This window comes from Artemia sp. Qi Xiang Cuo, chromosome 7 (assembly GCF_049724085.1).
Source record: "Artemia sp. Qi Xiang Cuo chromosome 7, ASM4972408v1, whole genome shotgun sequence".
NCBI classification, from domain to species: Eukaryota; Metazoa; Arthropoda; class Branchiopoda; order Anostraca; family Artemiidae; genus Artemia; species Artemia sp. Qi Xiang Cuo.
This window is the reverse complement of record NC_142800.1, coordinates 43,415,328-43,441,114: the sequence shown is the minus strand read 5'-3', so window position 1 is coordinate 43,441,114 and position 25,787 is coordinate 43,415,328. Positions and strand designations below refer to the sequence as shown.

Sequence of the window (25,787 nt, the reverse complement as noted above, 5' to 3'; positions counted from 1 at the left end):
ATATATGTACCGGACTTCGTGATGAGGAACGCAAGTGAAATCCCGATAATTCCCACTTCGGCATATTCCATGCTTAGTAGTAAGGTAAACGCCTGTTTTAATGAATTAGGCGCTTTGTCAGAAAATCTTCTAACCCAGCCGCCTCCCCCCCCCGCCGCTCCCCCTTTAGTTGAAGATAAACCTACATATGCAGTAATTGTGAAAAATGTTCCTACCGATTTAAGTGATCTTGGTTTGCCAAAAGATAAATTGAATACGCTTGAAGGTCATGAAGGGATTTTAAGTCTAAAACCTGATAATCTGAATAAAAAGTGGATCATAGTTACTCGAGATAGGCAGTCAGCCGTATCCCTTGCCACCTCAGCCTCTAAGAGCCTACCTAATGTTCAAACCAAGGTCCTTGATAAAAAAGCACTTGGAATTGTTCGGGGTATCCCTGAAAATGTATCAGAATCATCTCTAAAGGAAAGCATACCGGGATTAGTACGAGCTATAAAAATAGGACATTCAAAATGTTTTCGTTTGGAATTCCTGGATCAGTTAGCACTGAAAAATGCAATTAACCATGGTCTCCGACTTGGATATGAGCTTTTTCGTGTTGAAATCTACCAAGAATTACCGCGTCGTTGCTTCCGATGCCAAGGGGTAGATCACACTATTGCTAGATGCCCACGTACTCCTGATTTACCAAAATGTTCCCGCTGTGCTGGGGCTCATGAAAACACCACGGACAACCCTTGCTGAGTTGCTCCTAAGTGCGCCAATTGCGGAGGAAATCATGTTTCTTATAGCTTAAAATGCTCGGTACTGAGAAATGCGCTTGCCAAGACAACATGATGATTTCTCATACAGCCTTAAGTTTTGTTTCTCTGAACATTAATGGTACTAAAGATAAGGATCTGCAAATCGACGAGCTGCTAAATTTTGATGTTGTATTCCAACAGGAGCATCTACTTTCCAAAGTTAATATGAACAGTTTAAGGCGGTCTGCTACACATGATATATTTATTCGAGAAGCAAAAAAGACCCGCGGTCGCCCTTCCGGCGGCATTGCTATCTTTATTCGGTCGGGATATCAGCCTGTGCAAATTTATTCTGATGCTAATATTCTAGCAATACAGTGTAATAACATGGCTTTTGTAAATGTGTATCTCCCATGCAATCATTCAAAATACTCAGTCATTTGCTGCTTTTGTTAAAGCTTGCCATTAACTGAAATCTCTTTTCATAAAATTTGCAGATAAAAATGTTGATTGGATCTTAGCCGGGGATATGAATACTGACATATTGACCTCATCTGATCGATCTGAACTCCTGCTAGATTCTCTGCCAAGTGTCTATCATGTCGCTCCTAAGAACCTGGCTTATACTTTACATTCATAATCGAGGCTCCGTTAAATCCAACCTCGACCATATTATTGTGTCTAAGTCCGGTCTAATTAAATCCGAGGTGTTTGTTGATGAAGATAAAATCAATGATGACCATCTCCCTATTTCGTGCCTAGTTGAGCCTCCTGATGCTCAAGCCCACTTTAAGGGTCCCCATTCAAAATGGTATCAAAAGCCCAATTGGAATCGGATAAACGTTGAGATGTATATTACTACTTTATGCACTCTACTCTCAACTATTAAAGTCCCGTTTCACTTGCTCCAGACTTCGATAAAGTGCCCTGATTCTAAGGAAGACCTAAATTCGTATTATTACCAGATAGTGGCATGTCTAAAGTCGGCCACAAAAGTTGCAGTTCCGATTGAGCACGTGCGTTCTGGGTCTCGCAAGCCCCTGTGGAATATAATTCGGAAGTGAAAAAAGTAAAGAACCGCGCAAAGTTTTGGTTGCGATTGTGGAACGCTTGCGATCGACCCTCCTCCGGTGCTGTGTTTACAGTCAAGCAAAAAACGAAGAAAGAATACAAATCTTCTTACGCAATGCAAGGCTCAACGCGTGGGACGCTCCAAATAGTAAAATGACTTGGAGTAGAGTTATCAATAGCAGTAAGTGTTCTCCCCCACCTCAGTCGGGATTAAACCTTATGAATTTTGTGCGCCATTATATTGACATATTTTCCGTATTTAATCAATGTGTTTAGAAACATTTTTCTAATCTACTTAGTTTGGTCCTGCCAGTGTCTGTTTGTCAATATAGAGTCCCTGCGATAAGTATGAGCGATTTACATTGGGCGCTGAAGAAAGTCAAAAGATCAGATTCTCCTGATTGTGATGGCCAATGCTTTAGGAATTTTGCTTATAATTGCCCATTATTGTTGAACCATCTGCAGTTATTATTCCAGATTTATATAGCTCAATCTCTGGTTCCTGATAGTTTTCTTTCCGGTAGTGTGACGCCTATACTTAAACGCGGTAAAGATCCAGATTCATGCTTGAATTATAGACCGATTACTGTATCTTGCTTTATGAGTAAGATTTTTGAGTATGTCCTTTTGCCTGAAATAACTTCTAAGTGCGATTTTTCGTCTTTTCAACTAGGATTTAGAAGAGGGGTTGGTTGCCCCCAGGCATGTCATGTGCTCAGCCGGTTGTTAAAGGAAGCTTTTGCCCAGAAGCGTTCATTGTATTGCTGCACAGTAGACATTTCCGGGGCTTTTGATAATGTTGTTCACGCCCAGGCCTTGCATTCCCTTGCTTGTTCCGGAGTCAATTTTTCAGTTATTTCTACATTGCGATATTGGTGTGATAATTCTTATGTGCGTATTAAGTGGCTGTCAAATACTTCTGATTCGGTAGCTGTTAGGAAAGGCGTTAGACAGGGAGGAGTTTTATCTCCTTATATATTTAAATGTGTCCTCGCTACTTGTTTAAAACATCTATCTCCTACTGTGTTTTTTCGTGATATTGGTGTAAGTTATATTGCATACGCCGACGATGTCCTTTTAGTTAGTTTTTCTCGTAGAGGGCTGGCTCAGAACTTCCGTAAGCTATCTTCTCTACTTAGTGATATTGACCTATGTGTTAATAGGGGAGAGTGTGAGTTTATGTGTTTTAAAAGTAGCATTTCTGTATCTCCATTAAACCTCGGTTCGATTTGATTACATTGTTTGGATAAATTCAAGTGGTTTGGTATATCGTTTTGCCCGTCTATTTCCGAAACTTGATCTGAGTTGGTTACTAATGCATTAAATAATGGTTGCGGGTCATATGGTCAGAGATCCCCAATAGAGGACGTTTCAATCGTGAGGGCCTACCTCAGCTTAATGATAGTTTTTGCTCTCCCAGAGTAAATTTTCTATATGAATTCCACCACTTGTTGAGGGAAAAAGGCTTACGGAGACTTAGAAGTGGTTACTTTAGACATTGTAAATATCTGATGTATTTACCCGGCCGTTTTAAAAATAGAAATATTGTATCCCGTTATGGTGTGTTTGATGCTTGCGCGCGACTGGCCCGTGTGTCTTATAATATGATTATGAATACTAGTAATTTTGTTTCTGTCACTAACCCCTTAGTTTGTTTTTTCATCGTGATATCGGTTAATTTGTATTTTTTTGTTGTTGTTGTTTGATTTCGTAATGATGTTGTTATTTTTTCTTTTATATTTTCCATTACTCCGCAGTGGCATTTATAATGTTCATATGTGGGTCATAAATTAATTATTATTATTATTATTATAAAGAAGTTATCAATACTAGTTAAGTTATTGAAAAGTGGTTAAAAACATGGTAATTTTTTTTTATTCATATTATTGAGTTATGAATAAAGTAAACATACCACTCAATAGCCTACCTTTTTTATGTTCTTTCGAAATATAATAATTATTTTTGTCAGAAATGAATATACCCACCCCCCTCCCCACCCCTATATATACGAATTCAGGGTATATATTTGCACATTTGGGGGGTGGGGGGGGGAAATTTTAAACTTACCTCTCATTTACATCAGAAATAAAATTTACCCCCCCCCCACCCTAATAAGCATAAATATACCCTGAATTGGTATATATAGGGGCGGGGATAAAATTCATTTCAGACAAAAATGATTATTATATTTGAAAAGAGCATGAAAAAGGGCATTGAGTAGAATGTTGACTTTATTTGTAAGTCAATAATATGAATAACAAAAAAAATCACCAAAAATATATCACTAGTTTATAAATAGGTTGTTCAAGAATAATATATTCCAAAAATACTTATTTATTAACAGTTTAAACCTCATTTATTAAGCAACTCAAATGTAAACCATTTTCCTACTGTTTCATGTTTTCCAAATGCCATTGCCAAAAATAGTGCTAAATTTTCTGATTTGAAACTTTGCTGTTGACAATTCAGGGTATATATTTGCACACTAGGGGGGGGGGTAAAGTTCATGGTAAATTTGCAGTGGGCCATATAATTCGGTAAAATTCTACTTTGGCTACTTTTGGCTATCTTGGAAAGTGGTTAGGTTAGGAAAATGAAACTTTCTAGGATGGGTCTACATGCTAAAACATGTCCCAGGAAGGTATTTTGAAGTACCTACCTTCACTCCTTCTCCCTCTAGAGGGTCCTAAAATTTGCCTACATGACAGGTTTATAGACCTACCTATTGAAATTTTGACAAAACAACACTTTACCTTTATTTTCAGTTTTTCTGTTTCTCTGGCTTTAGTTCTGAAAATGCAATTCCTGTTATTTGAGTAGAATTTTAAGCCATATCAATATTTTTTTTCAAAATTTAGTAAATGTATTTGCATATCTTTAAAACCTTATAAATTGGAATTGAGCAAAGTTGTGAAGCTGAAAAGAATTTTATTGTACTTCATTTAAGGAGAAGATCTATTTTGCAAGGTTTCACTTTTGTTGCACACATATTCTTAAAGGTCATCAAAGATCAGGACCCTCTAGAGGGAGAAGGACTGGAGGTATGTACTTCAAAATATCATCCCGGGACATGCTTTGGCCTGTAGACCCATTCCTGAAAATTTCATTTTCCTAACCTAACCCCTTTCCAACATAGCCAAAAGTAGCTAAAGTAGAATTTTACCTAATGTATAAAGTTGTCTAAAATCTCTAAAAACTTTTAAATTCTCAGAGGAGCATGAGATGCTTTATTGTAAAAATAGGAGGCAGTATTTAAGGTGAAACAATCACAACCGAATTCATTTGAATATTTTAAAAGCCTCTGTAACAAGACTGCACTCTCAGTGGCGGTTCTGGCCTCTCTTGCGCCCGGGGCTAAATCTTGATTAGCGCCCCTACCCCTGTCACCCACAAAATTTTCAGGCTAAATTATAACAAAATTTTCATTTATTAACAAAATTATTTTCAATTTATTAATCAATTAATAATTTATTTTTTAATATATTATTTAAATTGTTTAATTATTCAATCAATTTAATTACTTTAATTATTTTTGTTTTTTAATTTATTTTTATTTTATTAATTAATTAATAATTTATTAATTATTTTCATTGATGAACATCCCCTTCTACTTTACTAATAAAATTTCAAAAATAAAAAAATGATTATAACCGTTAGATTATTTGTTTTAATTTTGCGCCACTAAAATTTCTGCGCCAGGGGCAAGTGCCCCCACTGCCCCTCCCATAAAACCGCCTCTGTCTATTCTATACTACTGTGCACAAATTCTCTCAATCCTCATTTTCAGATTTTACATAAGAGGTATTTTTAAGGGCAAAAAAGGCCGACAGAAGTTACAACTTATTGCAAAATAATGCGACTTCATTTTTTTAAAGGTCTCTTTAATACATCTCGAAATTCTCAAGGCACTGAGAATCGCCAACAAAGTTAGGAAAGCCACTAGACATGAAGCAAGCGAAAAGGAGAGGAAAGTAGCTGAAAACTCAAAGATCAACCCCAAGGCGTTTTGGAACTTCGTGAACTCAAAAAGAAAAGAACAGCCGGCTATTCCCGATCTTAGAAACTCAGCAACAAATTTAACAATCAGTGACCCAATAGCTAAAGCCAACCTACTAAATCAGCACTTTTCCACAGCTTTCACAACAGAGAGGGACAAAGGTGAAAGTCAAGAGGAATGCCAACCACTAGTCGCAGGCAAATTTGAAGAAATAGAACTGAAAATACAAATGGTCTACAAAAAAACTAAAAAATCTCAACCCTTACAAATCAGAAGGTCCAGATGGCCTACATGCTAGAGTACTCAAAGAGCTGGCACAAGAAATTTCAGCGCCATTGCACTACATTTTTGTCAAGTCGCTACAAACAGGGAACCTGCCTGATACATGGAAGCAAGCAACGGTGATACCCCTCTTCAAAAAGGAAGCAAATCAGATCCAAGTAATTACAGACCTATCAGTTTAACCTGCATCACATGCAAAATACTATAATTTCTATTGCAAGATAATATATTACAGTACCTACTCGAAAGAAGCCTCATTTCACCCGCACAGTTTGGATTTCTCAAGAAAAGATCAGCAGAAAGCCAGCTACTTGTCGCTACAAACGCCTGGAGAAAATATATGGATAGTGGGATGCAGGTAGATATTTTATACTTAGATCTCAGAAAAGCCTTTGATAAAGTCTTACAAAGTCAACTTCTTCAAAAACTACAGTCTATCGGTGTTCGTGATACTATTCTAAAGTGGGTTCTCAACTTCCTGAGGGGAAGATCTCCGAGAGTGAGACTGGAGGGATACCTTAGCAGCAATGAGACAAAAGTCACACGTGGAGTGGTTCAAGGAAGTGTTCTGAGGCCTTTACTATTCAATATTCATATAAATGATCTCCCAAATAGCATAGATTCAGAGATACTGCTTTATGCCGATGACACGAAAATCTTTCGCGCAAGTATTGATCAGTATTGATTCAGTCTTTGAACAGTTAAGATCTATCTATTCTTTTAAAAAGGATTAATCCCAGTTTTGAACTAGTTGTCGGAAAAGGATTTATTCTGATTTAATTAGACACTGGATTCTTTCAGTAGTTACGAAATAGTGAGAACGGTTTTACGTCTCATAAATTATTTAAACATTAATTCAGTATCTATAACCTAATGGAATGTGTGACGTCACTGGATAAATTGAATTGACTGGAGTTTCTGACCAATTCATTAATTGAACTTTTGACTTTGTTAAATTGAGTTAATTTCATAAGATATCCAAGTGAGTTATTCCAGTTTGGCAATAATAAGGATTATTATTCATCATTCAATGCTCTCGTCAGAATAAGATGTAGTTAAGACCTCTGTGTGGCGTGAATTTATGTGACAATATTATATCAAGGATTATTGATATATTTGTGATTAGATGGGACGTAAAAGGAAAAATGCTAAGCAAGAAGGCATGGACAGTTCATTTGACATCTCAGGACTCAGTTCTAGCTCGAAACCGGAAATATCGATACTAGCTGCGGATTTTAAGCAAATTCTTGATGTTGTGAAAGAAAATGGAAATAAGTTGGACAATATCAACAATCAATTAGGAACTCTTACCGCAAGGGTGGATAACTTGGAAAAAGAACAATCGCTACAAACGAATAAGATAAACAATACTGAATCGAAAATTGGAAAGATTGAGAATGAAACCCTTAGCCTCAAAATGCAAATAAAAACTTGCACGGATGAAATAATGGAATTAAGAAGGAAAAATGAAGATTATATGTTTCGGATTGTGAGAATGGAAGCTGCAAAGCTAGAAAATAATGTCATCATATGGAACGCAGCTTGTAAGGATAATACCCACGCTCAAGTTCTATTCACAGAGGTAGTTCGTCACGGGCTGGAAATGCCCGAAGTAAATTTAACAGTTACTCATTATGATAGCAAACGTAAATTTTTGAAGGTGACACTGAATAAAAAAGAAGATAAGTTTGCCATATTGAAGAACGCTAGCAAGCTTAAGGATAAGACATTCCCTGGAAACAACAGCAACCTGTTCATCAGCGATGATGTCCCAACTGAAATCTGTAAAGTGCGAAAGCTGCTTCTAGTGAAACGTGACAAATTACGAAAAGATCATGGATGTGATGCCTGGATATCGAAGGGGTTTCAGCCGAATCTGCTAGTGAAAAGACCAGACGGCTCGATTACCAAATACACATTCAATGATGACATACCGGAGATTGACGATTTTCATAAAAAAATTTCCATCGCCCGAAGGGAAGTCCCTGTTATATTCCCTGTCGATGTTCAAATGTCGTAATGTCGTGGGTTGCAGTTGCAGTAATAGTTCATGTGCCCAATTAATATGAATTAAAACATTTAAATTGAAAGTGTTTTTTTTATGTTTAGTTTATATAAGGTGTATTATTATTATTATTTTTTTTTTCTTTCCTTTTTTTTTTTTAGATCCACATAGAGGTTAAATTAAAAGTTGCGCAGATTAGTCGTACTGAGGGAAAACGGAATGGAGATTATTTTTTTTTGTTTTTTTAATTGTTATTTTTTATTATGGTTTGCTGGTCTTTTGGGGCATGGAGTGGTTTCTCTTAACGTGGGATTAATATTTGATAATGGATATATATAATCGTGAAATTCCATCATCAAGGTTAAAATAATTTGAGTGGAATTCTCTTTCATTTCAGTCAATTTTTCAAACTATTGTAGCTGGTGATGATGAAGATACTTCTAGTAATTTTGATATCCCAAAAAATCAATATATATTTATGAATGAGCTGGTAAGAAAAAATGTAAATACAAGTAGGATGTCGTTTTGGAATTGCCGGGGTTGGAGGACTGCGCAGGATGTGATTGAAATTTTTTTGTCGGATTCAGATACAGATATATTAGGCCTATGTGAAACTTTTTTAGATGATTTTTCAATTGAAAATATACATGTAAAAGATTACCAATTTTTTCACATCGGTCGGAAAAGACAAAAACAAGGGGGTCTAGGTGTTTTGATTAAAAATTGCATACCAGCACGTATAAGGATTGATTTTTTGCCAATGAATATTGAAATGATTTTTGAATCTTGTGTAGTTGAATGCTCTTTTCCAAATAATCGGAAGGTTTTAATTGCAGTTATTTACCGTACTCCGTCATCCAGCCAGATAGAATTTAAAAATCATTTTGAAAGTATGTTGGATAAATTAGTTAGTCTTAATACTCCTTATTTAGTTATGGGTGATTTTAATATTGATTTAATGAAACTCCTATCTGCAGATCAGAATAGAATAGATAGAAATACTTTGCAGTTTTTGGAGGGCCCACTATCTTATGGACTAAACCCCGTATGTTTTGTGCCCTCTAGAATAGCTGATACATCATTTTCACTTATTGATAATATTTTTTCACCTTATAGTGCTGTTAATACATTTATTATTCCTGATGATTCATCTGACCACTGTATAATTATGTCTGATTTTCTTATAAATTTTCCGCATAATAAAAAAAAATCAAACCAAGCGTAGAGATTTTTCACATAAAAATGTGTTAAGGTTAAAAGAAGGGCTTGGTGATGTTGATTGGAGTCCTGTAATTGATGAGAAGGATCCGAACCAATAATTAGATAAATTTTATTATATTATGAATGAAAAGCTTGATCTTTTTTGCCCATATAAGAGCCCGAGAGGAAAGAAACTTACCCCAAAAAAACCTTGGATAAATGAATCACTTTTGAGATATATTAATGAGAAAAATCGTTTATATAAAATTAGAATAAAATATCCCACGGAAATAAATGTAACGCGTTTTAAAATTATAAGAATATGCTGGTAAGGATCCTTAGAGTAAGTGAAAGACTTTATTATGAAAAATCTTTTCGAAATTCAGATTCCCCTAGAAAAACTTGGAGTTTGATTAAAGATAAAATTGGAAGAAATAAAAAGTTGTTACACCCTGAAGTGTTATTTGATATTAATGGTAAAGAATTTAGAGGACCACAAGCTGTTGCTAAGAAGTTTAGTGAATATTTTGCTAGTATTGGATCATCTGTTGTTTCAGGAGAAGTTGACCTTTCTTCCCCAAGGTCGCATAAAAAATATCTACCGCCCACTGAAGATACGAGCATATTTATGGCCCCGGTTACTTTTGCAGAATTTCAAAAGGTTATTAAGAATTTAAAAAATGGTAATTCATTGGGATATGATGAACTTTCAACTAATTTGCTAAAAAATATTGCAGGTGAAATTTTTGAACCATTGCTTCATATTTTAAATTTATGTATTTTCTCAGGTACATTTCCTAAAAAATGGAAAATTGCACGTGTAATACCATTGCATAAAAAAGGAGATAAATCTGATACAAATAATTATAGTCCTATTGCAATTTTATCACCATTGTCTAAAGTATTGAAAAAAATTTTAAAAGGAAGGATTACTAAATATCTAGATAAAATAAATTTTTTTTACCAAATATCAGTTTGGATTTAGGGCAGGCCATTCGACGGAACAAGCAGTTGCAGCTCTTGTATTAAAAATAAGTGACTGCTTAGATAGTAATTATCATGTATCTACTGTTGTTTATGATGTTAAAAAAGCATTTGACACTTTAAACAATGAAATTCTTTTTGATAAAATGGAAAATTCCGGTATAAGAGGGAAAGGACTAGATATAATAAGATCATACCTTTATGGACGTAAAATCGTGGTAGATGTTGATGGACAGTTGTCTAGTTTAAATGATCTTGAAGATATTGGTGTCCCACAAGGATCGGTATTAGGTCCGCTTTTATTTTTGATGTATATTAATGATATTACACGATGTTTTCAGGGAAATAATGGTCTTGCAATTTTATTTGCAGATGACACAGCTGTTTCTGTTAAAGCGAAGGATTCATCTACATTGATTCAAAATTTGTTTAACACTGTTAGTTCAGTTAATCGATGGTTTGTTTCTAATTATTTAGTACCGAATTTTAAGAAGACTGAATTTATGGTTTTTGGTCATTCAAAACGTGCTACTAAAAAAATGTCATGTCAGGAGCTTCAAGTTGGTGAGCATAAAATACGTAGAGTTCAATCATATCGTTATTTAGGAGTTTTTATTGATCCCCTTTTGTCATTTCAAACTCATATTGATCATTTAAGGGTGAAACTTTCGCAAAATATTGGGTCTATGTATCGTTTGCAACATGTTTTTCCATTTTCAATTTTAAAAATAATTTATCATTCTTTGATTGCTCCTTATTTAAATTATTGCACAATTATTTATTTAAATACTTTTTGGACGCATATAAAACCCCTACAGATCCTTCAAAATAAAGCAGTGAGAATACTTGGAAATTTTTTACATCGTCCATCAAAACTTAGAGATGCATCGGAAAATGAAACATTATTTCTTTTCTTGAATTTATTAGATCTGAAACATATAAGAGAACTTAATATATCAATATGACATTTTAAAATACAAGATCCTAGTAGTTATTTTTATGAAAAATCTCTGTTGATTCTGCCAACTCCTTCGGCTCTTAGGTGTTCTGGAACATATCGAATTCCCTTTGTTAATTGTGAAAGATCTAGATTTTCAATTCGATACCAAATACCATTTATTTCAAATAAATATAGGCTGAAAGATAGAATTCAAATTGAGGCATCATTTCGGCAAATATCAGTTCTAAGGAAGAAAATATTAAAATTATGTATTGACCTGTGATGGTGGACTAGAAATTTTTTTATTATTATTATTATTTTTTTTTGTTTATATTTGTTACCCATGTTGGGATAGCCTTCCGTGCCTCACTTGTCCAGCGTTTTTTTTCTTTATGTTTGTTATGTTTTTTTTTTTTTTCTTTAACCAGGTTTTTTTTTTTCTTTCTCTCTTTTGTTATGATGATAAAATGTTTTTTTTTTTTTTTTTTTTTTTTTTTTTTTTTTACCCAATTTTACGAGCTTTGCTCTCTGTTGGGGGTATATGTTTTTTGTTATGTTGAATTAATCAAATAAACAGTGTAAACAGTGCAATAAAAAGCTTTGAAGATACATAAATACTACAGCAAGACTTAAACAAAATAGCAGAATGGATGAGAAAAATGGAGCATGGAAGTGAATACAGAAAAAGTTGTCATGTTCGGCTAGGCCCAAAACACATTTCTTGGCACTACTGCTTTGAAGGACAACAGATACCTATACAAGAAGAAGCGCGATACTTGGGAATGACAATAGACAGTAACATTACTTTCACCAAGCACTACGAATCAATCATCTCTAAGTCATCACAAGTCTTGGGAATTATTCGAAGAAATTTATCTCTTACTGACTCAACAGTTTTCTATACTCTTCAAATCGTTAGTGAGACCAATGATCGAATACGGTCATACAACAACCAGACCATTTTTTCAAAAAGACAGCAATACAATAGAAAAAAAATCCAAAGGAGAGCTACTAAATTTGTTCCATCACTTAGAGACTTATCATACCAAGACCGTTTGAAAAAACAGTCACTCCCAAGCCTCTCATACCGATTTTTGAGAGGAGATCTTATTGAAGTATACAAAATATGCGACAGATACTACGACAATATCCCTCCAGAAGAGATAATAACATTCAAGAATAATAACCTGAGAGGTCACGAGTTTAAGCTAACTGAAGAACGTTTCAGAGGAGATGTTGGTAGATTGGCATTCAGCAACCGCATTGTCTCCGAGTGGAACGCACTACCATCAGACACTGTCAACTCAGATTCAGTCAAAGCATTTAAGAGCGAGATTGACAATCATTATAGTGATAAAGCATTTGATTATTTAAATTTTGTAGATAGAGGCGCAAGCCTGTTTTCGCAATATATTATTATTATCATTATAATCTGTTGTCTTAATCATGACCAATTCTCTCTGACATCATATGAGGAAAAATGCTTCTGCAAATGTGACTAATGAAGAGACACAGCAGAGAAATTTTCTACTTGTTCGCAATATGGACTAAACCCATTATTTCCCTTTGCGACATACTGGAGTTCGAATTACCCAGATAAACTTTAGTTTAGTTTCCTGCAGAAATCAAAGGAGTATGCTATCGAATAAAATAAACTAACTTTTTTTTAACGACATGAAATCTTATAAATGAAGAGATGAAATCTAAAACAAACAGAAAATTACAATGGAGAATTAACACAACTGAAAGGACAGAAAATACCACAAACAAGGGTAGTATTGGCGCCCCTCCCCCAGGTCCCGTAAAAGGCTAGAGACATTTGCGTTATACTGAAAACTCAAAGATTGCCGAAATAGAAATCAGGATTAGGCAAATGTTTTTTCAATTTTTTTGAAAGGAATTGACATAAGAAAAAGAGGAAAATAGAGTATACATAATAGAGTATATGTTAACAGAGGAACTAAATTTAGAGTCAGATATGGTTTATGCCGAGTAATTTTTACCCCAAATAGTTAAGTATTGCAGCCATTCAAACCAACCAAATGTCTAGTGTTATTTGCGCTTTGCTTAAAACTGCATAAATGGCTTAAACTGAAAGAGTAACTTGGGGAATTGGCTTCCTATACATTTGAAAGATATGAATTTAAAATAAAGAAAGAAAGTAGCTCTGAAAGGCCAACGATTCAAGTGCTAAATTTGAATGGATGGATCGTTCTGTTTTACTCAAGATGAAACGACTAAAGATACATAGCCTCGTTTGTATTCGATCTACAATCGTAAAACAAGTGAGCGATAGCCACTGACCTTGAAGTTTCTCAAATCTTGACTCGACAAAAGATTTCTTCGCCTTGATGTCATCAATCTTTTCAGGTGTCATTCTCTCAAGATATTCAGCTTGAGCTTCGAGCTCTGTCACCTAGAGTGAAAGAAATATATATATTACAGCTAAATACAAATTAAAACAAAGCTGAGAATATAAAAACAAGGCTAAAAGTACAAGCTAAACTAAAGCTCAGAGATTCTAGTTCTATACAATTTTTTCATATTCATGCTTAGTTGGCTAACCAACGATTTAAATCATAACCCTCTACCAACCCATTATATTTCTACGCGATATTTTAGCAACTATTAGATGATAGTCTATTCTGCTATTAGAATTAATCAACATTCTATGTTTACATGTTCAGCACTTTCCCATTTTCACAACATTAATTCCAAACTTTGGGTTTGGTTACGGAAGGCTGGAGTCGATTTATGCATTTCGCACAAAAGAAGTTTTCCATTTTAAACTTTTTCAATTTATTTGATTAAATTAAAAAGGAAATGTCTAAAATTAAATATGAGCAAAATTCCCTGATCAAGGGAAGAAGTGTTTGACAAAATATTAAGACAACAAGCAAATTTCAATGAGACCCAAATCACACATAAAATAAACTTAAATTGATTTTTTTAAATTTATAAAACAAATAAAAAAAAAATAATTTTACTAAAGATATAAACACAAATTTTGGAGCGTTCAAATAGGCAAAAATATTGTCTAAATCAACACAGGATATACATTTTTGAAAAACAGAAAACTACTCTAAAATTTTCGTATTGATCTAGTCTTAGCAACAGGCCCAATGTATCTCTACTCTTTTTTTGGACTCTGGAAATATTTTCTAAGAAATACAACAAAGACTGAAATTGCTTGCAAAAAATTTTTGTAAGCGAAAATCTAAAACCTCTAACATTTAAGCGTTTAGTCAGTTTATTCTTTAAAAAAGTAACAGTATTTCATATTTGGTATTAGTTTTACCGATCTTTCCACCTGACTTTTATTCAAAAAAGGAAATGAGATTTTACGTTCTGCAACTGAAAGCTATTAGTTTACATAAGAAACGATAGAATACAGCTAGTTACAAATAGGGACAGGTCGAAAAATTAAGGTAAAAAGTTGTTTATTAAAGTTTGTTGATTTAGCAGGAACAATAGCTATATATTGCATGAGTTTTTATTTTGCATTAAAAATAGCACAAAAAAGAGATGGGGACAAACCTGTTGGGCTTTAACCGCCATTTGGGTTTCAATGAGCTGTTGTTTCTGCATAAGGATATTAACAGAAGCAAGGTCCATTCCTGTATCTCCTTCAACAATTTGCTTCTCAAGGTCATCCATCCAACTCTCGACATCTTCGCATGACTGCTCGTATAGCACTTGACGATTGGCATCAAAAAGTCTTTCACCCTTTTCTTTCGTTACCTTCTGGAGCTCATCAAACTAGCGAAAATAAAATATGTCAATTATGAAGAGAGAAAAAAAACGTTTATACAATTTTCCAACATGGAAAAGGGAAAGACTTTATGAAGGAGAGAACTAGCAACGAACAATTTATCCTATTACTGGACTCACTTTTTTCTTTTTTTTTCTTTTTTTTTACATATAAACACTATCGAAAAACCAATTCTTAAATGAAAGGCCCTTTCAGGGATTTTCGTCACCTTGCTCTAGGTCCATACTTTGCAGTCAACAGCTTTCGCGTGATGCCTCCCTTAAATCACTTTACTAGGTCTTGTCAGCAGCTTCAGCCATCGGTTACCGATTTTTTTTTTTTTTTTTTTTTTAGTGATAATTTTCAAGATTCATTTTCAAAAATGCAATGTTCCTATAGGGAATAGTTTAGTGTCTAATTCGAGGCACAAAATATACATATAGCTAATCCCCTTTCTTCAACACCACGTTATCACATGTTCAAATAACTTCAGGCAACTTGATATTTACTCCTTCTGCTGTTTTATTGTTTTTTGTTTTTTTTGTTGCTGATATTCGCTAATTTTGATTGTTCGTAAAGTAAAAGTTAAAAAAACTTCTTTAATCCCTCATATATATACATATAATTAAGGGTTCAGTGTCAAATTGAACATGGATAAGTGATCAGAACTAATTGAAAGGACAAAACCACTTCGGAGTATATCACTATATTTTCGAAAAAAGGAAGTTGCTGGACAATAAATGGTCTCACAATGCAAACCTTTCTAATTATTGATTTCATTAACTCTAGCTCTTCCCTTTTTATTATTAAAATTTTCTACGTAAATTCATGAAAAACAAGCATTTTCTACATTATGGAAACATCATCTAGACCTCAATCCTCTTTTAGTATGCTATTAATAAAATACAATAAAAAACAAAAATAAAATGAACTTACCTGTAAAGAGATCTCTCCAACACGAGGGGAAATGACTTCCACCATGCCAGGCTTCTCCCTGATAAGATCCTCAGCGGCTTGTTGAAGACGAAGGAGTCTGTCTTTATTGGATTTAATCTCAGCTTCAAAGGCTTGATGCCGGGTCCATTTCGAGTGAACCGTCTTAGCACTACGATAAGTTTCATCTTGGGCAATGATGTATTTCTCTTGGATCCATTCAGACAGCTCTTCACAATCCTAAAATAATTTTACCCTTATAATCAAAAACAAAAATTAAATAAAGGCTAAGAAAACAGACTGTGAAGCATAAAAAAAGAATCGTACATTTTATATAAGAAAGTGGCAATCGAAACACAATCAGAATTTTCCAAGCCATACCTGGAACCAGCTTAGAACTTCATGTGACAGATTCGTTTGTCCTAACAGATAAAAGAAAAATAACAGCTAACAACACTTAACAATGCAAATAACAAGCACTACATAATAAACAAGGGCCAGCTGTTACATGTTTACAAGTAGATTTCCACGTTCAAGGAATGCTCTTCTAAAAATGAAACAAAAAATTTTTCTTTGGATTAACCAGTTTATATATCCTCCACCGGCACATGACTTAAGCTTTTTTGTCCGTATTTTCATTTGATCTAATTTCAGTTATCCTCCGCAAATCTAACAAATAGCATAGATTCCTTTATCATACGGTTATGGAGACAAGGGGAGTGCACAAGGAGAAGTAATGTGCCCTTCCCCCCCCCCAAAAAAAAAGAACCCTCGTGCTCCAAAAAATGCACTAAATATAACACAGAACGTAGAGTTCTCTAATTATAATAGTCAAATGAAGGCTAAAATATTGTAAATTTGCTAATTTAAAACATATTTGTTCAACTATTGCTATTTTTTTCCCCAAAAATCTTTAAAAAACAGGTAAAAATAAAAATAAAGTAAGAAAATAATCTATATAAATGCTGTGAAAACGACAATACCTTATACAATGACTTAAATTTTCTCTGCTAAAAATATGTTGAACCAGTTCAAATCTCGCTTGCTATTACGTTCCTAGTGATAATAGAACTTTTAACTATGCCACTGATATGTTCTTGCTTTGGACAGTTAGATGATGTTGAAGGATCAAGTCACAAGTGCCTTTTCAACTTAAGGGGCAATTCTTCGTTTTTGTTTTGCTAAGCGTTCTATAACCGTTTTAGCTAATAGTTGTTACTTACTTTTTCTTTTTTTGCAGTTTTACCCCTACCGACGGAAATACTCGACATTTGCAAAAAAAGAAGTAAAATAAGTCAAAAAAGGAAAAACTGAATTACCAGTTAGACAGATTCAATGGCCAGTTACAGAGATAAAAAAAATGAAGGAAATTAGGCTTGGAGCTATAGATTCTTGAAGTCAAGTGACAGGCAAAGAGTAAAAAGAGATGGTTGATCGACGCTTAACGTGGCTTGCTTCACTGGTTCCATAGATGGCACTTGGAATATGAGTTTATGCAGTGAAATTACTTCTTACAAATACAAGTTACAAAGAAAAAAATGGCTATTAATTTATGTCAGGTTTAAACTCTTTGTAATTGCTCCTCATTCCTTCATTTTCTAAAAGTGAAGGATTAGTATTAGCAGTGGTAGTAGTAGTAGAAGTAGTAGTAATAGTAGTAGTAGTAGCAGTAGTTGTAGTAGTAGTAGTAGTAATAGAAGTAGTAACCTTGAAATTTTCACATTAACATCCTACGTAGTTGCTGATCAATTGCTGATACGCCCCGTTACTTCCCGTTATAGTTACGTCGGACCCTATAATAATTGAAACATCCATTTACTGCAAGAAACTCGCTAGTTTTCAGGTAAAAGCCACAACAAGTGGATTTTATTGCTATTATTCTGAATGAAAAAGTATATCTTTACAAAACTCCACCAACTGATGGAATAGATTTAGTTCCTTAATGTGCTGAAAAATCTTATATTTCAGCTATTTTTTCAGGGATTTACCTGAAGGAATTGGTGAAGTTGCAATTCATCCTTAAGTTTCTCCATGAGCTGTAAGGCCCTTTCACGGTTGGCCTCGCGTCTTTCTTGAATACCTTCAGCTTTTTTGGCAACTTTATCGGCTTGGAAGTGACCTTCATCCATAAGGCGTTGGGCAAACTGAACGACAGCGTTCAATTTCTCATCATTTGCTTCCATTGTTGTCAAGAAATTCTCATGTCGCTGAAAATAAATAAAAGTACAGATATAGCATATATTCTTCAGGACATTAAGACCCCTAACTTAAGAGACCATGCTGATCAGTCTTTACAACCTTGTAGCTGACACACGACTGTCTTAGCCCACTGTGCGGAGGATTATGACCGTTAAGTTACTGTAGATGAAATATTGCTTACAAATACAAAAAAAAAGAAAAAAAAAGAGAAGTAACAACAAATTGGTGGATTTCGTCAAAAAACAGTGAGTCAGTACTGAAGCTTGGTTTGATGTTCCAGAATTTATTCAATGTATTCAAAAGTGTTGGCAAAGCTGCATTGTCGATATTAGATGTCTGCAGTTACTCGAGGGAATATATTAAATCAAAAATTTTAATTTCAAAACTACATTTAATTTCTTTATAGTCAAGGAAAGACCTATCATCACCGTCTCGTATGCTAGGTATCTAAAGGGTAATCCAGGCAAGCACCCAGCCAGAGGCTTCTATGTTACCTCGTTTCCATTTTTTTTTGCCTATTCCTGCTCTTTTGAAGAATTGTTCCTCTATTTAAACCTCAAGAAACTCGCTTAACTGACACAAAAGACAAATTTGTTCAAGGGATTAGTTGATTTCTTAGAAATTCTTTATTCTCAGTATACGTTTTTATTATCATCTTTAGTAGCCAATAAAGAAAATTACGAAATTTACGATATTTTTTTTTTCACTAGATTAATAGGGTTTCCTGGCTCCAAATGCACTTAAAAAAGGGAAATAAAAATCCTGGACTGAAAATCAATGACGCATTCAATAGGAAAAACAGGAAAATATTGTTCGTTTAGAATCATTCGTTATTCATTTGAGCTTCGGCAAAAAAAAAATGTCTGAGAACCAACGGAAAATACGTTCTGTCATTGCTTCCACGATGGTTCGGCTGATGCATTGAATATTAATTGAAAATTTCTGAGTAAATTGCTATAAAATTTGTTGATGTTTCAGACAAGTCAAACTTCGAGACTGAGCTTAGATACCCCTAATATTTGTAAAAATTTTCTCTTATTAAATTCTCTTATTAATAATCTTTATAAATGTTTTTTCTTCCGGCTTTAGTTTGTCAGTTCTCAAAACTGACAAGAAGTGAACTAAATAGAATTCATTTGGATAAATACTTAGATAGATATTTATTCAGATATAGTGAAAAAAAACAACAATAAACAGTAAAAGTATAAAGACGTATGTTCAGGCTATGTAATCCCACGGGAAAAGAATTGTCAGCTGCGAGAGAATAAAAACCTCGAAGGATTCATTCAGTATGGAATTGTATTTCAATCAAGTGAGTTGTTTGGTGACTAGGACTGGATCAGGGTGGTAAGCTGTATCGTTCCATATCATTTGCATTTGTCTTATTATTTATCAGTTATTATTTTATATATTATATAAGATATTATTATTTTATATTTTAAGATATTATTATTAGTATATATTATTATTCTAATAATAAACTAGTGGCTTGTCTTTTAACTTTTGTTGAGTAAATGAGGAACATGGAGGACAAGATAACCGTTTGGCCGTCCCTAGTCTGTTTGGGCCATGAGCCAATGGTAGCCTTCAGAATTAGAGTAAGTGAGTAAGGAGTAGGGGGTCGTAATGCAGCAATCTCGAATCGCATAATGTTATCAAAGCCTTAGATTTAAGACAAAGTCACGGATATAGATTTAAAGGCCGCTGCAGAAGTACATACATTACCGTATTCCCCTCAAGGCTCTATAGCCAAGAATACAGGAAGAAAGGAAAAAGGCAAAACAAGGAATAGAGAAACACAATAAAAGAAAATGACAGGAGCTCCCCCCCCCCCACTGACTAGCCGCCAGATTCAAGCAGGAGAAAACTGTCGTGCGCAATAAGGAACGAGAACACGCAGTTCCAACTTGGACCAGAGACATCATCCGCACGGCGACAAGTTAAAAAAAAAGAGACCCAGAAATAAAAAAGAATATTTAAAAAAAAAAAAATTCTGAAGGCACCAAAGGCGTGAAAATTTTTCCGCTGACTCAGAAAGAGTACTCGGGAAGACGTGTGAACCATTGAGGGGATTGAAGTCTGATATGACTGATGGACTAAATGGAATTCGAATGTTACCAGAATTATTTCCTTGAGTTAGCTGACTTCTGACTTCAAATTAATACTGAAACAGTATCTAACACCTATATTTGGATGCATGAAGATGTAAAGCGGCTCCTCTTGAATAATAGCAAATTAATATAGAAATAAAGGTACTCTTTCCATTTTTTCATTAACTAATCACTTCATTACCAATAATTGTTTCCAGGCACTTTGACACTTTGAAAAAGAAAAAGTTAATTTAAACAAAACGTTAAACAGGTTTCTATTTCTACAATTAAAAAAAAAATAATAATAAAAAAATGGGGCGGGGTTGCACCTCGGTCAAATAACTTTAGACGCAAGCCCATTTTTTCATCTTTCATATAAGCCACTTTGACATAAGATAACTAACTTTATCGAGTATTTTTAATATTGAGTAGCTTACCTTAAGTAAGGATTCGGCTTGTTCAAGATTGACTGGGGTTTCGTCCTTGCTTAGCATATGCTCTTGTTGAGAAAGACAAACTTCTGCTTGTTTAGCGTCTCTGAGGAACATCTGGAGATTGAGAGACTGGGACAAAAGTTGTTGCCTGTTTTCCCACATTTGATGGAGTTCCTCCCAGCCGTCACGCAGTGCACGCAGGCGCTCTCGCAAAAACATGTATTGTGGATCCTCCGCAGTATTTGCATCCTTAAACCGTAAAAGAAAACTTGATAACAACAACAAAAACAAATCAGACAACTTTAAAAATACAATTCTTCAAACATGCCCGGTAGAATTTTTTTCATGACTCCACTCTATTGCACTGGCTCAGTTTCTGACTCATCCTATACTAAAAGACCCAATAGTGGTCTGGTAGAGCTAAGTCCTAACTTTTGGCGCAAGTCAAAAAGAAAAAAAAAACTTGAAAAGATGCAACAACAAAATGTTACTTCACTAACTGGCCTTGCAAGAAGAGCAAAAATACAAGCTGAGCCATTACCCTTAAAAAAAAAGAAGAAAAGCACTTTAAAAACTTATCTGGCACTTAGACAAACAAGTTTTGGAAAACCGTCAAAGAAAATGACTCAAATATTTGACTCAACTTATACATATGAAAATTAATACAAATTAAACAAATCAATATAGATTAATAGATTTTCACTTCATATTTGTTCAGTATATTTCTACTACCATACTACATCGCGGACATCCGTCTGGTGCATAATGCTACTTTTCTTAGGGTGCAATATACCTAAAGATAGTTACTTGTTTTTGTAGTTGATTTTTTTTAAAGTTCAATCTTATATTGTTTTTTTTTTTACATCAGAAAAATATCTCTTAAAGGTATAAACACGGTGAAGTTTCAATGTTTTTAAAGTTAAGTTGTCAGTTCGTCCAGCAGGTCGATAATGTACGGAACGTGAACATTCAAGATAATTTATTCAAGTTATGTCATAAAAACAGGAAAAAAGGATAATAAGTTTTCACTTATAGTTTCTTTCGATGTCGTCTTAAAACTTTCTTTTAAGAATTTTCATCCTTTGATATTCTCATCAATTTTAACCAGCCTGCTGGCAGACTAGTGACATATATACCGCGAGATTGAGCTACCAAGTGCATTCGTGCCAATACCAATAATTTTAAAAATTACAATTGTACACCTCTATTATAGATGTAAACATACACTTAAAAAAGGCATTTAATCATTGAAATGCAATCGAACGAACTGAACTTAAATGAGAGTTCGTTTAATGACCCAGTTCTATATCTTGAAAAACATCGACATTTTAATAAATATTTTTAGAAGCTCGCTAGGATGTTCCTTGGGATTGAAAGAATGGAGACTTCAATTTACCCTCTTAAGAAAAAGCATCTTTAATTGTACTGGGCTTTTTGTATAATAACTTTTCCAATGTAAATTCTTTCTCCAAAAAACAACGTGAATACGAAAAAAAATGAGAACGAATAAGAAATGTACTCCTTGAGTTTGTATGATTAGAGTCACATTTACCACAGGCTTGGTAAGAACAGAAAGGTGTAGCAAATAGCTGGTTAAGGCTTTTAAAAGTTTTTAGCACGCCAAAACTCAATGAGAAAAACATAATATAAGGAATTAGTCATTATTTGATGCTCAATATTTCATAAAGTCTCTATTTTAATCAAGTGCTTTAGAACTTACTAAACACTTGAAATTTAAGTTCAAAGAACACGAGTAAATGCTGTGTCCCAAGTATATTTTAACATCCAGACAGGATCTCTAGGCCACACGTGGCATCCCAGGGCGAGCCACAGTATCATTATATACTATACCGATGGACAAGGACGTACCCAGGAGGAGGCTTTTACCCCTTCCTGACACCCTGTTTTGTTTTGTTTTCAGAGTTCCGGGCATTTTTTTAATAAAAGTATCTAAAATCCGCTTCTCTAATATTTCAAAATTCGTATCATTTAATCATTTCCATTTAAAGGTCACTTTTCAAAAAAGTGCTACTTTTCACTTCCTTGGCATTCCGTATAGAAAAATAATATCAGAGACTTATACCAGTTTAAATCATTACAGAATGATATTCTGTTATCCCTAGCGGGGCTAACTGACGTCGTACAGTAAAGCTATAACGATTTCTGTTTAGCTGTATTTACACAGATACTGTATCTGCTAGACTGTATAGATATTCAAAGCTTACTTATCTAGACGCTTTCAACCAACTTTTACCCAAGTAATCATTTATTATCGTTTGTAAAAGATACCATTTGAAGTAATTGAAAATAGGTATAAAACAAAGAAAGTGAAACATGTTGAAAGTCTAAATAAAACAAGCCAAATTTCCAAATCATTTACTTACCGCAGTAAGGCGTTCACCGTATTCCATCATTCTAGCATAGTCATCAACATAGTTGTCAATTTCATCTCGTATGGTTGCATGTTGACTAAGGAGCTTTTCGGCGTCTGCTAACGATGCTGGCGTATCTTCACTAGCGACATCTGTCATCGTCTTTGTTAGCCAATTCTGGAAATGATCCAAATCTCGAAGGAAACGATGAAGGTCTCCAGCTTCTTCTAGTTTCGAGTCTCGATCCTAAAAAACAACATACGTGACAGTAGAAATTACAGAACTAGACGGAAGGAATAAAAGATTCAAGTTACTGCTGACCAACAAAGACAAAACTTGTCAGAGGAAAATACTGTGAGATTTAACTAGAAGGGTAGAAGATAACTGTAAGTTATGCTTCTAGATATGCCTTTCCCTTGTTAGAGACAGAGTCTCTTTCTCCATTTCTACTTCTCATCCAGTCACTTTTACTTATTGAGACACTCTTCTTCATATTTTCCCGGCAGTTTGGCTTTGCCGTGACAAAGGAAATGCTCTGAATTAGATCTAAAGCATTATCTTTGATTCAATGTTGTAAAATTACAAGACCGAAACGGACAAAATCATAGCAAGAAGCAAAGGTATTAACGATACTTCAAAAGATTCTCGGACGACAAAAACTGAAAATTCGTCTTCAGTCTTGACTCTTCTTCTGGATTGGAATTTTTTTCTTAAGAATAGGTAGATTAACGACAGTGAAAAACAAGGGGAGGGTTCATTATCTAAGTTAACCCTTTCTGTAATTAAAAAAATATGAGCTCCCAAAATTTGTCCCAAACTAAAGTCAATAACTCTCATGGGAACAACCTTGTAATTTCTTAAGAACATATGAATAAAATGAGGTTCAACTTGGGGGGCATCTTTATTAATAACCAATGCAGAGGAATCTGATTCGATATCCTGTAAAAAAGAAAGAAACTAGTTTCCTCAACAAGTATACCCTCTAACTATCACTTTAGCGTCCATTCAAAATCACCCATAAATATTCCATACCTTAAGCATTTGAGTTAGATCATCCCAGACGACTTGAAGAGAATTAATTCGCTCTCGTATCATAGCGGCTTCTTCTGGATGTTCGCCTTCTACCTTTTCTGCCTCTTTTTCCATTGAGTCAAGTTTCGCTTGAATAGCTGCCAAATCTCTTTCCATGCCAACCAAGCGACGTTGTAAGGTCATGATACCTAGAAGAAACGACGAATCATAGTTACGTACATGGACAGCATTTGAAACATACAGCTCAAATAGTTAATTTGCACACTTTAAGTAGAACTGCCACCCATGGCACTGGCATACGCTCTATAGATGGGTCGTTCTTTGATGGTCGTTCTTAGATAATAGATGGTCGTTCTTAGAGCCCCCTTTCGGGCGCTCTTTGATACTTCGTGCTTTTTCTCCTATGGTACAATTTGGTACTTTGTTACCAAAAATGTTACTTGTTTGTGTGTTAGTTTTTGGTGATTTTCAATAATGGGAATTTACTCGTAGAAGGAACGATCTATACCAATTTTTTACTTTCATTAGTCAAGGGTATCCCCTTTACCAATCCAAACAAAGAATTGATGTGTCATTCCATCTGAATGAGTCGAATTTGTTGGTCATCCCTATTTAACCGTCTCAGATTTTCGTCGTATTGTATACAGTCAGGCATAAAAAATTAGGGTCTGATTCTTCGAGCTTTACAAAAATTTAGTCCCCGATGTAGAAAGGCAAGAGAAAAATAATTTAATAATAGAGAAAATTATATAAATCATAGTTCAGTTCTTACAAAAAAAAAAAAAAATTGAAAGAAAAACAACAACAATATTACAAAAACTAAAGGGTTGCGAGTTATATTTCTGGCCTATGCAACACTAAGTGTTGCCAGGTGCAATCTGACATTTCCATTGGAAAGTTTGAACTTTTGTAGCATAAATGTACTCAGAACTTTTTGACTAACGACAATTGTTTTTCCTTTTACAGGGTCTTGAAAAAATCAATGTGGCAAAAAAATGGAATTAACTCGTGAACATTTTCGTGTGATCATTTTTCACAACTTTCGACGTGGATTATCACGACAAGAGTGCATCGATGAACTTAAATCTTTGTATGGCGACGAAGCACCATCCTACAGCACTGTGAAAAACTGGTACAACGAATTCAATCGTGGCCGACGCTCGCTCAAAGACGAATTCCGTGAAGGTCATCCAAAAACAGCCGTTGTGCCAGAAAACATTGATGCCGTACGTGAACTGATAATGCAAGACCGTCATGTGACATACCGTGAGATAGAGGCATGCCTAGGCATTTCTCCCACCAGCATACATTCGATATTGCATGAACACCTGGCCGTAAAAAAAGTTTGTTCTCGTTGGATCCCGCACAATTTGACAATCGCTCAAAAGAAGGCTCGTGTGGATTGGTGTAAAGAAATGCTCAAAAAATACGATCGCAGTGCTTCAAAAGACGTTTATAATATCGTCACAGGTGACGAATCATGGATCTATGCGTATGAGCCCGAAACAAAACAGCACTCGACCGTGTGGGTCTTCCAAGATGAGCCAAATCCAACGAAAGTTGTTCGTGGAAGAAGCACTTCGAAGCAAATGGTCGCCTGTTTCTTCGGCAAAACTGGTCATGTCGCGACTGTTCCGCTTGAGCAACGTAGGACGGTCAATTCTGAGTGGTACACCACCATTTGTTTGTCTGAAGTCTTCGGAGAAATTCGAAAAACGAACAAGAGAAGACGCATCATTCTGCACCATGACAAT

At 34.7% G+C, this 25,787-nt stretch overlaps 1 protein-coding gene across 6 annotated transcripts in view; it reads right to left on the bottom strand.

Moving 5' to 3' along the window:
* The window catches only part of beta-Spec (spectrin beta chain), a 172,627-nt gene that overhangs the window by 53,804 nt on the left and 93,036 nt on the right, over positions 1 to 25,787 (bottom strand). For all 6 annotated transcript variants that reach the window (XM_089092294.1, XM_089092290.1, XM_089092293.1 and 3 more), the window contains exons 15-21: positions 24,034 to 24,221; positions 23,014 to 23,247; positions 20,633 to 20,878; positions 17,895 to 18,113; positions 15,910 to 16,146; positions 14,760 to 14,981; positions 13,527 to 13,638 (exon numbers count right to left, since the gene is read on the bottom strand). In XM_089092294.1, the coding sequence (XP_088948420.1) occupies positions 13,527 to 13,638; positions 14,760 to 14,981; positions 15,910 to 16,146; positions 17,895 to 18,113; positions 20,633 to 20,878; positions 23,014 to 23,247; positions 24,034 to 24,221 (1,458 nt within the window). The remainder of the gene's footprint in view (positions 1 to 13,526; positions 13,639 to 14,759; positions 14,982 to 15,909; positions 16,147 to 17,894; positions 18,114 to 20,632; positions 20,879 to 23,013; positions 23,248 to 24,033; positions 24,222 to 25,787) is intronic.